Consider the following 12,819-nt stretch of genomic DNA (forward strand, 5'->3'; position numbering starts at 1 on the left):
ATGTTTATCAGAACTCAACAAACACAATTCACAAAATGCAACCCAGGCTCGTACATAGCAAACACTTATGTGTGAAAGACAGTCTTTAGACAGCACAATGTCATAAATGTCTGAAGACTTTTAAAGATTGCTCCTGACACACATCACAGACAAATACTGACCAAAATACAGAATTACAAAATATCAAGATGACACAGGCCCTACATGATCTATGGGGAGGAAGAGGAAGAAAGGCACTGAGGGGGTGCAATACAGATGCATATACAAAGAGATATAAGGCAATCAACGCATGCGCTGGTGTGAACACTTACCTACCTACATTTGAATTTCAATGGTTCCAAGTTCTTCAGGTCACACTCATGGAAACTCCAAAGAATGGAGATCTGGAGAGAAGATCTTAAGTTGAAGAACCTTTTTCCCCCTGAGTTTTAAGTTTAATGTTTAAAACATTGGTATAGATAGATTATAGGTCCAGAAAAGAATCCAAGTAACTCAACTGAAGTTATGTTGATCCGTATTATAAAGAATAAGTTCCTTAAGAAGACTGCAACACATGTTTACCTTATTCATAAGAAAAGGCACTTACAGACAGTAAGATTATTAAGCTTAATTATTACTTAATTATTCTTACTTAATTATTATTAAGTAAGATAATTAATTATCAGTAATTAGGACTTAATGATGAAACTTTGTCAAAATAAAATATATACAATTCAAAATACATAGACTCTACATCAGTATGCATATATAGTATACTATTCATAGTAAAGAAGTACAATATTCCTATTTACAGGCTTGCATAAAAAAATCTATAATCAAGTAAATTATACACAGACACAATAAACACAGGAAAATATAAATCTTGTTGACTTATAATATAATATAATATAAATAGATAAATATAATATATAAATATAATATATATTAAATTATAATATAAATTAGATAAAAACCATTTGGGCATAACAAAGACTGAAGAAAATTGCCCCTGACTAATGATATATATATTTCCAAAAAAGGATACAAAAATTAAAAATGACGTAAAACTGTGAATAGAAATGTTAAGTTCAAACAAGTTGTAGGGAAATAGTGAAAAGTAAGCTGACTTTACAGCTACCAAGAGGATGATTTGAAGTTAAAAACTTTGCACATCCACATATGCAGGTACAGTTTTCAGTTACTTATTACTAAATATCTTTTTGTTGACTGATGGAGAAAAATGGAGGAAAGTGGAGAACTTTTATTCTAAACCTAGTAATGAGCATATAAAAGTAAAAATATTTACAACAATTATTTTAAAAGCCCTCTTCAAATCAAAATATGCATTATATGTTCTATACTCAGATTATCTCTATAATTTTAGCCCCAGGTTATACATTTCAATGACAAATAGTAATTTCAGTGAAAAAATAAAATCAAAATTCATTAGCACTGAGAATACTGGAGGTTTAAAACAATATATTTACACAATTGTTTTCTAACAGTTAAATAAAAATAGAAAAGAATTCAAACTTTTTTCCTAGATTCTGAAAATAAGACTCTATAAGAGTAAAATCTCCCTTTTGTATATTTTAGAAATAACAAAAAAACAAGTGAGTATGACATAAAATAACAGTAAAAACAAAACCCCAAAGCAAAATCACAAGAGAAAGGAAAAGTGTTTTTTTATTATTCTTAAGTGACCTACGCATATACTGTTCTCAATCCAATGACACATAGAGTGATTATGTCTTAACATAGTAATTTCTCCCCTCTTGGACTCCCTTCAGGTTAAATTACTACTACAGATCAACTTTTGCTGTAATGAGTACTGCTACCAAGGAAATTTCTACAGATAAGTCTACTCTGATTAAAGGAAACTCTATACTTTCATCTCAGAAAGAAACTGTCTTTTAAAGATCAAAACTTTTTTGTTTGTTTTCTTTTAAGAGGACTACTGCCAGCTGTTGCTTAAGCAGCTCTTAGTGGGAGAAATATATCTGTCTCTGCTCTCGAATGGCATTGCCGAAAGGAAGGCCATATCCATAGGAGGTGTAAATTTAAGTCTATAGTTTTGTATAGCAAATTAAGCTCATTGCCAGGTTAATTTATACCACCACATGTATATCTTACAAACAGATTATGTTTAAAAACAAAAATTATTTGTTTTACTGAAGGATTTACTGGCTTTAAAAATCCCCAAATATTACTAGTTACACTGAAGCATTACTATTATTAAGTTTTTACACTTTAAAATTAAACAGATGTTCTTCACAATACACAGCTATGTTAAAAGATACATCTATATAACCAAAAGATTTCTGGCCAATCCCCGTTTTTCAAACAGTATTTACTTAAAAATTTTTCATTTAACAAAATACAGGCAATTTTGTCTTAACTGGATTTTACTTGTAGTTAGAAAGCAGTATTACTAATTTCTATACGAGTGATTTTATGTATGATACTTCTCTGCCTTGAGTTTCTCTCTGAATGGCTATTTTAAGCAGTCCACATTGAAAATGGACTGATATGTGGCCCAAATCCATTATTCACCTCTGGCTTTAGCCTTAGCTCTTGGAAGGCCAAACATCTGAATACTTATTTCAATGGTATTTCCTACAAACCTATACACGGTCAATAATCATGGGCTTGATACCATCATGTTTCAACTGGTGTAGTAACATCAGTATAAAAACAAGGCCTAGTCTTTCACTTTTACTGTTACTACCTAAATATTCATTTTTATTTTTTATTTTTAAAAAAGATTTTATTTATTTGACAAAGAGACAGAGAGAAAGCACAAGAAGGCAGAGCAATAGCACAAGAGGGAGAAGCAGGCTCTCCTCTGAGCAGGGAGCCTGACGTGGGGCTCAATCCCAAAACCGTGGGATTATGACCTGAGCCCAAGGCAGCAGCTTAACCGACTGAGCCACCTAGGTGCCCCTAAATATTCATTTTTAAATATAGGTAAGCATTCCATATATAGAGAAAAATCTCCCTATGTGCTTCATATGCTGAAATTCTGTCATTTAGTTGAAATGTAAATATATATTTATATTGCAGTATTTAAAATGTGGCAATAACTAATAATGGTGAACTATGCAAATGTAAAAAAATTAAATCGAGGCAGAATAACAGAGGTCAGATTTCCTACCATCTTTAGAATTTACAACATAAAATAAATGTTAGGAGCTGTTTTTAATTTTTAGTTACTTTTGTTCAGGCCATGAATCTTTCAAAAAGAAGTGCAAATTGGGAATTCTTTATATCTTGTGATGATGAATTAAAGTCAGAAAGCCAACCCTGCCACCTCAAATTTTCACTATGAGGCAAATCTCGAAAATAATCTTCAACAACATCTATGATTAATTATCTTCAATCCAGACATAAATCAAATAAAGAAAAACACGTTAGAGAATGAGGAACCCCAAACATATCTGTTACACTACTGCCTTTAGTTATAATTTGGTATCTATTTAATATCACAATGCTAAATGCACCATTATGATTATAAGAAAATCTAGGAAGCTAAAATTGCTAAGTAGTATTTCTGTAATATAAAGCCAAACCTTAAATCATTAATGAAAAAACTGTAACAATAATTTCATTTTTTGTGATAAAATTTCAGATTCTTACATTCAGAAGTTCATTCTATAATGGTCAAAGCTAAACATTAATGCCACTACTTGACCATGTGGATTTAAACCAAATGTGCATTTTGTATACTTCTACTAAAAAACAAATTCTTAGCTTATCCATTAAGTAAGAGCATTATTATAGTAATTTTTTAGAAGGATTATGATGAAAAGCTAAGCTAATCCAATAGGTCAAATTTATAGATTGAATTAGCAGGAGGCACAAGAACAACTAACTGTTCTGTTGTTCAGTAAAACAATTTGTTTAAAATGACATTTGTAGCAGAACTTCTTGAGCTCAACCTGGCTGAGTAAGTAAGAATGCTCTCTGTTAGACAAACAGTAAAAATTCAGAAATTTTTTACAAAGAAAAAATGGTAAATAAAGAATTATACCATATATTTTTTTAAAGCCTAAATGACCATAAAAGTCTTATAGTACAATCTGTTTAACACATTAGAGTATTTTAATTTGACAACCTGGACTTCAAAAGATGCAAACTTAAAAGCACATCTCCCTGGCCTTTATAAACAAGGGGGGGAAAATGAACAGAAAATACACTGAAATGGTATACTGGCAAATTAATATGGGGAAAAGACAATAAATTACAAAGATAAAATTTTATATTTTGATTTTTTTTACCTTAAAATTAGGCAAAATTTTTTAGTATTTAGGAATTATGTGTAATTATTAATTAGCTTGTACCCATAGTAAATAAACTATGGAAACAGTTCCTCACTTATGCAAATCAAATCATTTTCTAAACATCTAATATCTAGGAAGTATTCTTTCTCACCTGTAATAAACATAAAAATAAACGAGTAGCTCAGGCCAAAGTGCTTTTTAGTTTTTAATCAGGATTATTCCTTATTAACTTCCATTCTTCCTATTTTAAGTATGAAGAAAAACTAAGCCAGTTACTAGACTGAGGTTACCAGGAAAATGATTAATAGTAAGATTAAAATTGTGAAATTGTTGCTATTGGTTGAAATGTAGGTAGCAGATATAATTAATTACATTAATTGTAATGTAGTTACAATTAATTACATTAATTACATATCAAGTAACCTTTATGTTAGAGAGAAAATACTTTACAGTCCTATTTTAAACAACTGAATTTATGTACTGGACTGAATACTTAAATTCAATTGTTACATTCCAGTAATACACCCATGCATTTGAGCTCGATTTCCTAAACCACACAGATGGCCTCCCTTCAAACATAGTTCACTTATCATGAGTCTGTACAGCAAATAAATGTGAGAATTATTATTAGAGTATCCCAGAGAGATTTTAGGAGCCACGGAAAAAGAGAAATTAGTTTTTCGGTAACAGGGAACTATTAAGATATTAGAGAAAAATCAGCTCTATTTGAAAAAGCATATATACATATACAATTAAATATAGATCACATGTATACACATATATATCCTCAAACTGAAATCCAAATATCCAATATACATATTTTTCAAACTGCTATCATATATATACATATTTCACATATATATAATACAGCTTATATAAAGAAGCCAGTCATGAACTGTGTATATTATGTTAATCATTTGAGAAGGAAACTAATTTTTCCTTCCTCGATGGCACATTTATTTCTTCTGTTTCTGTCTTATGGCACAGCTTATGTACAAGTAACTTTAGTCCTTGCTTTAGTGCTTACCATCAATGATTTTAAGAATTATATGCTAAGTGAAATAAGTCAAGCAGAAAAAGACAATTATCATATGGTTTCACTTATTTGAGGAACATAAAGACTAGCATGGAGGACATTAGGAGAAGGAAGGGTAAAATGAAAGGAGGAAATCAGAGGGGGAGAGGAACCATGGGAGACTGTGGACTACGAGAAACAAACTGAGGGTTTTAGAGGGGAGAGGGGTGAAGAGATTGGCTCCTGTGATGGGTATTAAGGAGGGCATGGACTGCAAGGAGAACTGTGTTATTATGCAAACAATGAATCATGGAACATTACATCAAAAACTAATGATGTACTGCATGGTGATTACATAACATAATAAAATAAAAAGCCAGACTTTGAAAAATAAAAGAAAAAAGAATTATAACAGACTTCTCTCTATATTTTATGTCTCTGGCATAGGTATATTCAGAAAAAAATTAAATTCTCAATTACAGAGTTTTCCAAGAGATATTTACTGATTAATCACGGTCATCATGGTTATTACATATTATAGGTAAGATAACAAAAATGGTGACCATCAACAGATTCCTGAACAAGGTGTTAAATAACGCCAGTGCTTTGCTTTTGATTACTGGTTTGCTTCCATTCAAACTGCAGTCAATTTTCAAGTATACAGATTTTTTTTTTAAGTTTGTGGATCACCTACAGTAAATTTTTGGCACCACCATCAGGGTATTTTCAATGCTACTTTTTGCTACTACAATGAACATGAATAGAGAATATCAAGTAACATAGTGGGCAAGTTTATAATGCTTCTAAATTAATAAAATATATTTCAAAAACCCATTTTTCTTCCAAGTACTGATTTTGTTAATAAAAATTTTTTAGACAATACTAAATATCCAGAAGTCAATAAATATTTGCCAAACTTGTACTACAAGCTAAAACGGTGTTATGTTTGAAAATAGATCTGAACAGAAGTTTTAGTCTTTGCTGCAATATTTTGGCATTGGGTAACCAAAGGCAGAAAAAAAGATACCCAAGAAACTAATGAGATAAAAATAACTATAATAATAGGTCTGAGTTTCTTGTTTATAGGATAAGTAATAAATAGATGAAGAAAATATAGGAAGTTCTGCATATTTCCTCAAACTGACTATCAAACTGTCAACATGTTTTGCTCTAACCAGAACTGTCAAACACTGAGACTATTCTGGAGAGCCACAGAATTGAAGAGTGCTTTTCTGCCATGTGAAAAATAGGTATGATTTCCCCCAAAAGGATAAATTTTAAATGATTTTTACTGGGAAAAAAAAAAGTTTTTCTTATTCTATTTAAACATGATTTTATTTATATAATATTATGGATACAACTTTTCTGGCTAAGCAATTATAACTTTTTCTATTCAGACATTCTACACTTACGAGTTTGGGTATAAAAAATTTTAATTGCTTCACAAATGGGGAAACAAAGAAGTATATTCAGCTCATAGCTTAAAAGTGTATTGTCCTGAGCTGGTTCAAGATTTTAAAACTCATGAACCTGGAGTTTTATACAGTTTCATCAAAGGGTACAAAAACACCTTTACCACATACATATTTTTATAATTTATCTGTCTTACATGTGGTTAGGAATTTTTTTTATTCCCTACTTAATGGATTTAAAAATTGAATATGCTCACAGTTGTCCACCAGATGGACAGGAATCAAGATATCTTAAGTGTCAGTTTGGTGTCAATTTACTTTTAGGACTAATATACAATTTAAAAATATCATCCAAGAAACTATGTTGGTAGATCTTTGTGACCATTTTCAGCACTCTCTTATCTTTACATTAAAAAAAATTAATCTGTGAAGCTAAAGGAATAACTCCCTATGAACAAGGCTTAAGCTCTTGGGGCTAAGGACACAGTTAACTTTTCTGGTAGAGTAATAATTTATCACTCAACTTCTCTACTCAGTTACCAGCAGAGGCTTATGTACTGAAATGCAATAGTAAATACACATAAAAAGGAACTTCATTTTTCCATGCTAATAAAAACTGCCCCATGAATTTCAAAAAGCTCTATTTTTTTCCTCAGTGACTCATCCAGGGGTACACAGTCAGTATCAAATGATCTAAAGTTAGCCAAAACGACCCAATATTTAAGTAGGCAGATCTTTAAACACACATTTTAAAGAAAAGAGTAATCAACAGAACAACAAACATACAATAATTAAGCAAAACGAAAAGAATATAATTTAAGTTAAAGAGTATTAGGGAGAAAAAGAAGCACTTCACAAACTGTGATCCCCATGACAGACAAATGTAAATGCAAGCAGAGGAAAGAAGACAGTTACATGTTTGGCACCTGTTTAAAAAACTAAAGATAACTTTACTTCTATTTTATCTAATAACTTTTGAAAGCTGCATTCCAATCATAGGTTTACAATAATGGAACAAAAACACTTCTGCTCTGATAATGTTCTGAGAAAGTTAATCAAGGTTTCCAAAATATCTAAGTTATTTTTGGGAATACTTGCCAGGAAAAAAGCCTACCCTTAACAAAACAAAGATATTATGCATTTCAATTGTGGACTCTGCATGTTGTTAATCATTTCCTTCTCAATACACATATGTCTACACATTGTAATATCCTACTATAGGGACTCAAAGGAAATCAGTCTCCTTTGGATTAGAAGAGTGATATTTTTAAAGACCATTTGGCCATTTGATATGCTTTTATGCAGATCTTTGAACAACTATACAACGAGTGTAAATCCATAATAAGACTAATCCTTTTATATCCAAAGCTGCTCTAATAACTTCATGGCTAGTTTCTTTCATTTATCTTTCTAAACCATTCTTCCACTTAGCATCTTGTCCCACTTTTTCAGGTGTCCAAGATAAACACCCAATGAAGATGGGTGTCCAAGATGTCCCAAATGAAGCTAAAGCGCCATGAGCAACTGGCCAATGATTGCTTCATGCAATTCAGATATGTGTGCATAATGGTCAAATTTCAATCATTTAGGAACCAGCTATTCATTTTATGGATCATGCAGACTCATTCTGTTTCTCCTGTTCATTTTTTCTTCAAAAGTGAGTCCACTACGGGGGAGATAAAAAGTGGTAGCTGACCCTATAAAGGCTACCATTTGTTACTATCTTGAGTTTAAATGGCTAGCCATTTGTCAATTAAAAACTATTTATTACTATTATTGGAAATTTTAATTCAGAGGTATAAAAACAGGTATCCTTTGTATAGGATATGACCTGAGAATACATTCTAAGTTTAGCTTGTACCATGCTAAAAAAGCGCATGTAATCCAACATTTAAAAATCAGACATCACATGAAAAGCTACATTTGCAGCTCCCCCCACACCCCCATCTCCAAATAAAAAGATATGGAAGTAGCTGGCCAAATTGCCATATAGAAACTATAGACTAGAGGAGGGTAGTAGCTCTCCCTGTTCAATGGGACAAGGGCTACAGTCCCCATTGTTTGTGCTCGTCACTAACACCAAGGACAAATGTCAGTAGCCATTCATTCATCATCAATGTTTATCTTTTTTTTTTTTTTAATTATTGAGAATATTTCTTTGGACTCATGACTACCAAAAGTGAAAAATGAAAAATACGCCTAAAGTTTCATGGGATTCTAGAACACATGAAAATGAAGAATAATATTACATGTTCAATATGCAAGTAAAATAGGTCTCTGTCAAAGACTAAAGCTTAAGATGCCATTATAAAACAAACCACAAAAAGATCTGAAGAGTGTTATAGCCCAGAAATCTATCAGAATTTTTGAGTGTTCGATCCATGCTGTAATTCATATAAGATGATACAATTTTTATGACATCTAAAAATATAGTGAAGCTTTCATGTCACCATTTTTATGTTCATTTAATTAACAACTGTATAGGTTATCTGAAAATATTGACATGTCATTTGTTGCCAAGTTCTAAGAATGTTTTACAGAGAAAAGAAACTTCTATTTAATTTCTAAAATCAGAAACCACAATTACTCTTTACTTTTCTAATGCCAGATTTTATTAAAAGATTTTTTCTATTCTGACAAGTAAATCTAGTATCTAGATAAAATAATTTTACAAATATAGTGTCTGTGTTTTAAAGCTACTCCTGGTATTAATATAAAGTAATAAACATGAAACTATTTTAATACTGCTTATTTCGAAAATGTGCGTGAAAAATATTATAGCATACCATTATGTTGTTTTTGTTTTTGGTATTAACATGGGTAACCCTTCAAAAACTTGTCCCAGTTAATAAATTAGAACATTCTATATTTTTGAAACATTGTGATTTAATGTTGGCTAATTATTAATTTTACTTGTCACTTATGAATTCTTTGCTCATAATTTTTCTGAATATTTTTGGTCTGTGCTATAGTAATGATTATTTTTAATCTTCCCCCAGAGATAAAGCAAGTTTTCAATTTTGTTTACCATTCTCATTGCTATAGTTCATCAGCATGCCACAAAAGACAGTCAAGAGCTTCTCATTGGCGGGATCTGTTATACTGCACAGTGACCTTAAATGGTCAATTACAATCTGTGCACCACCTGCTTGGTCAACTGCACTTCTGCCCTCATCTGTAAAACAAAGAGTTAAATTAAAAATAAAAGAAAAAAGAAATGTACCTTACAATTTCAAATATAAAACATAACAATGTTATTCCTTATTTAGTGAGTAAGTAGAAAATAAACCTAGGCTGGGCATTAAATATGTCTTTTTGGAGAAACAAGACAAGTAAACATGGAAATGGGGGTGGGATGGGGACAAGAGACAATCACTTTTTCAGAGAAAAAAGTTTATTCTCACTGACATCATATAGGAACTTAAAGAACTCTGTGTCCTAGGAATGTATGACTATCACATGTGAAAATTTTCACCTGCTCTTTCACAAATGAAAATTCTGTGTAAGAGAAAAAAAAACAGGAACTAATATTTTATAGAAATTTTTTTTCTGAGCTTGGAAACCACTAAATATACCTATCAGTGTTTTTCGAAGTTAGTTGTTAAAAGAAAACCATCTAACTCACATAATAATTCTATATCACAGTAAGCATCCTTTTAATGGCATTACTATAGTCCACAAACATGCTCCTTTTCTCAATTCTTGCTATGGAATATATAAAGAGCTTTAGAAAACTTTCTAACCCCTGAATGTAGGAATGGAAAAAGATGAAAGAAAGTATGTGTCTTTCTAAACCTGTCTTTCCTCATATAAAAGATATGTGACAGCCGTAAGTATGAGCCACATATGTGATTTAAATTTACTAGTAGCCATTATGAAAAAACACCAAAAACATGTAAAAAATTTATTTTAATGATCTATTTTATTAAATCCAATAACACATGATCCCAACATGCAATCAATATTTTAAACTTTTTTTGTGATAAATCTTTGAAATCTGAGTGTGCTTTACACTTACAGTCACATGTTAATTCAGACTAGCTACACTTCACAACTGTTTAATAGCCAAATCTGGCTTGTAGCCACCATACTGGACAAGGCAGCTACAGAAGCATAGTACAAAAGGTCAGTAAAAGAAATGGCTCACAAGGGTATTATAACCACTAAGTAAATGAAAGATTTTCATTTTTCTAATAAGAAAACTGAAACTAAGGTCATATCTTTATAATTGTTCCTGAATCATATTAGACAATGAAACAATATATATCAGTTCTTATGGTATACACACACACACACACACACACACACACACACACACACACACCCTTATATAGCACAGCCTCATAAATATTTGCTTGGTAACTTTGAAAAATTTTCAGGAAATCCATACTAAAGTGAAATAACATATTTTTGTCCACTTAGCATTGTTGTGTTGTTATACAGTTGCAGAATGGGAACCTATGCTCGTCAGCTAATGAGATCACAGAAAACTCCGAACTGTTAAAATAACTAGTCAGATAAGCCAGTCAAGAACACTGGTCATATCCCATTTTGAAATTTAACACCCAAAGTTTCACTGTCCAATAACATAAATGTAAATTATCTCAATTGTTGGGCAATTTGTATGGGTATGATGTCAGAGAAAAGTGAACATTATGATTATAAATCTAAATGTTCAGACCTTAAATAATATAAATATATAATACATGCCATGCCTAAAATGTGTAGCTTAAATGGTCTTTGATTCAGATTGCTGATTAAATATGGGCTTTCAAAATATAAATCACACAGGCTTAGGACTTAGAAATCTTAAGAGAACTGCTAAACTACGCCTTAAATTCATATCCTAGGAAACTAAGACTTAGAAACTTTGTGGAGCCTATTTGTAGTGAATTTTAAAAGCGAAGCTGGCTTCCTAACACCAGTTAACTATCTGGGGTGCCTGGGTGGCTCAGTCAGTTAAATGTCTGCCTTTGGCTCAGGTCATGATAACGGGGTCCTAGAATCGAGCCCCCGCCTCAGGCTCCCTGCTCAATGGAGAGTCTGCTTCTCCCTCAGCCCTCCCCGCAACTCATGTTCTCATTCTTTTTCTTTCTAATAAATGAATGAAAACTTAAAAAAAAAAAAAGTTAACTATTCAATATTCAAAATATTCAATAATGCAATAAATTTCAATACAAATTTATCCAACAAATCTGTTCATCAAATTTAATAATGCAGTAAAAAAGAATATAACTGCAATTAGAAGGCAAACCACATATTTATGTCTGAGAGCCACAGTGTTTTTCTTTTCCTTTCCTTCCTTTTTCAGTTCCCTTCCTCCATCCCTGCCCTGTTTCGATTATTTACAACATAGCTTTTCACTCATGTATTATCAGCAGTAGGTTATAGAACATAAACTTAATCTCTGTATTAGAAATTACATTATACCAAATCTGAGAAGAAAAATAAAGCACACATAATAATAGATAATCTAAGATAAAAAAGTATTAACCACCACTACAGGAATGTTTATACAGTTCCTTCCTCACCCCCCTCATCCCACCTTTGACAAGTCATCCAGGGAAATACGGTTAAAGATAAATTTATCAACATATTTTAAAGAATTAGAGGATGCAAAAGAATAAATGACAATGTTGTATTCTATTACTCTACCAAAACCAGTGAAAGAATATGTCTTTACAGGTATCTTTTGAATCATTTACAATACATACTAGATCATCTGTCATTGCACAAGTCCATATAAATTGTTCTCCCACAATAAAGGTAGCTCTACAGTTTTATGTTAAAATATTAAAATGAGTACTATTACTGTTCACTTAAAAATAATTTACAAAAGCTCCTTTACCCTAAACTTTCTTATCTCCAAAATACAGGCTGACTGTAACTCTTCTCATAATAAATAACTCCTAACTCGTGAAGCATCCTGCACTGTCACTTCTAGAAATATATTTTAATTTCCCATAATTGTGAGTTATCCAAACACTGGTGAAAGTGCAGCCTACCAACTCTCTAGGCGCTGCTACATTCTCTAATGATGACTCGTCATATGAAGGAAGTTTCTAGCACAAGTATGGTATTTCTTCACAGTAGGTAAGAGCAGAGCTATAAATCTAAAGAGATACTACACTTC

General features: G+C 31.5%; 1 protein-coding gene across 1 annotated transcript in view; it reads right to left on the reverse strand.

Moving 5' to 3' along the window:
- The window catches only part of LOC111154458 (Rap1 GTPase-GDP dissociation stimulator 1), a 153,906-nt gene that overhangs the window by 46,424 nt on the left and 94,663 nt on the right, over positions 1 to 12,819 (reverse strand). Inside the window, exon 5 of the mRNA XM_022514067.1 lies at positions 9,715 to 9,861. Within this exon, the coding sequence (XP_022369775.1) occupies positions 9,715 to 9,861 (147 nt within the window). The remainder of the gene's footprint in view (positions 1 to 9,714; positions 9,862 to 12,819) is intronic.

Source organism: Enhydra lutris, unplaced genomic scaffold (genome assembly GCF_002288905.1).
Source record: "Enhydra lutris kenyoni isolate GAN:26980312 unplaced genomic scaffold, ASM228890v2 scaffoldscaffold3, whole genome shotgun sequence".
NCBI lineage: Eukaryota > Metazoa > Chordata > Mammalia > Carnivora > Mustelidae > Enhydra > Enhydra lutris.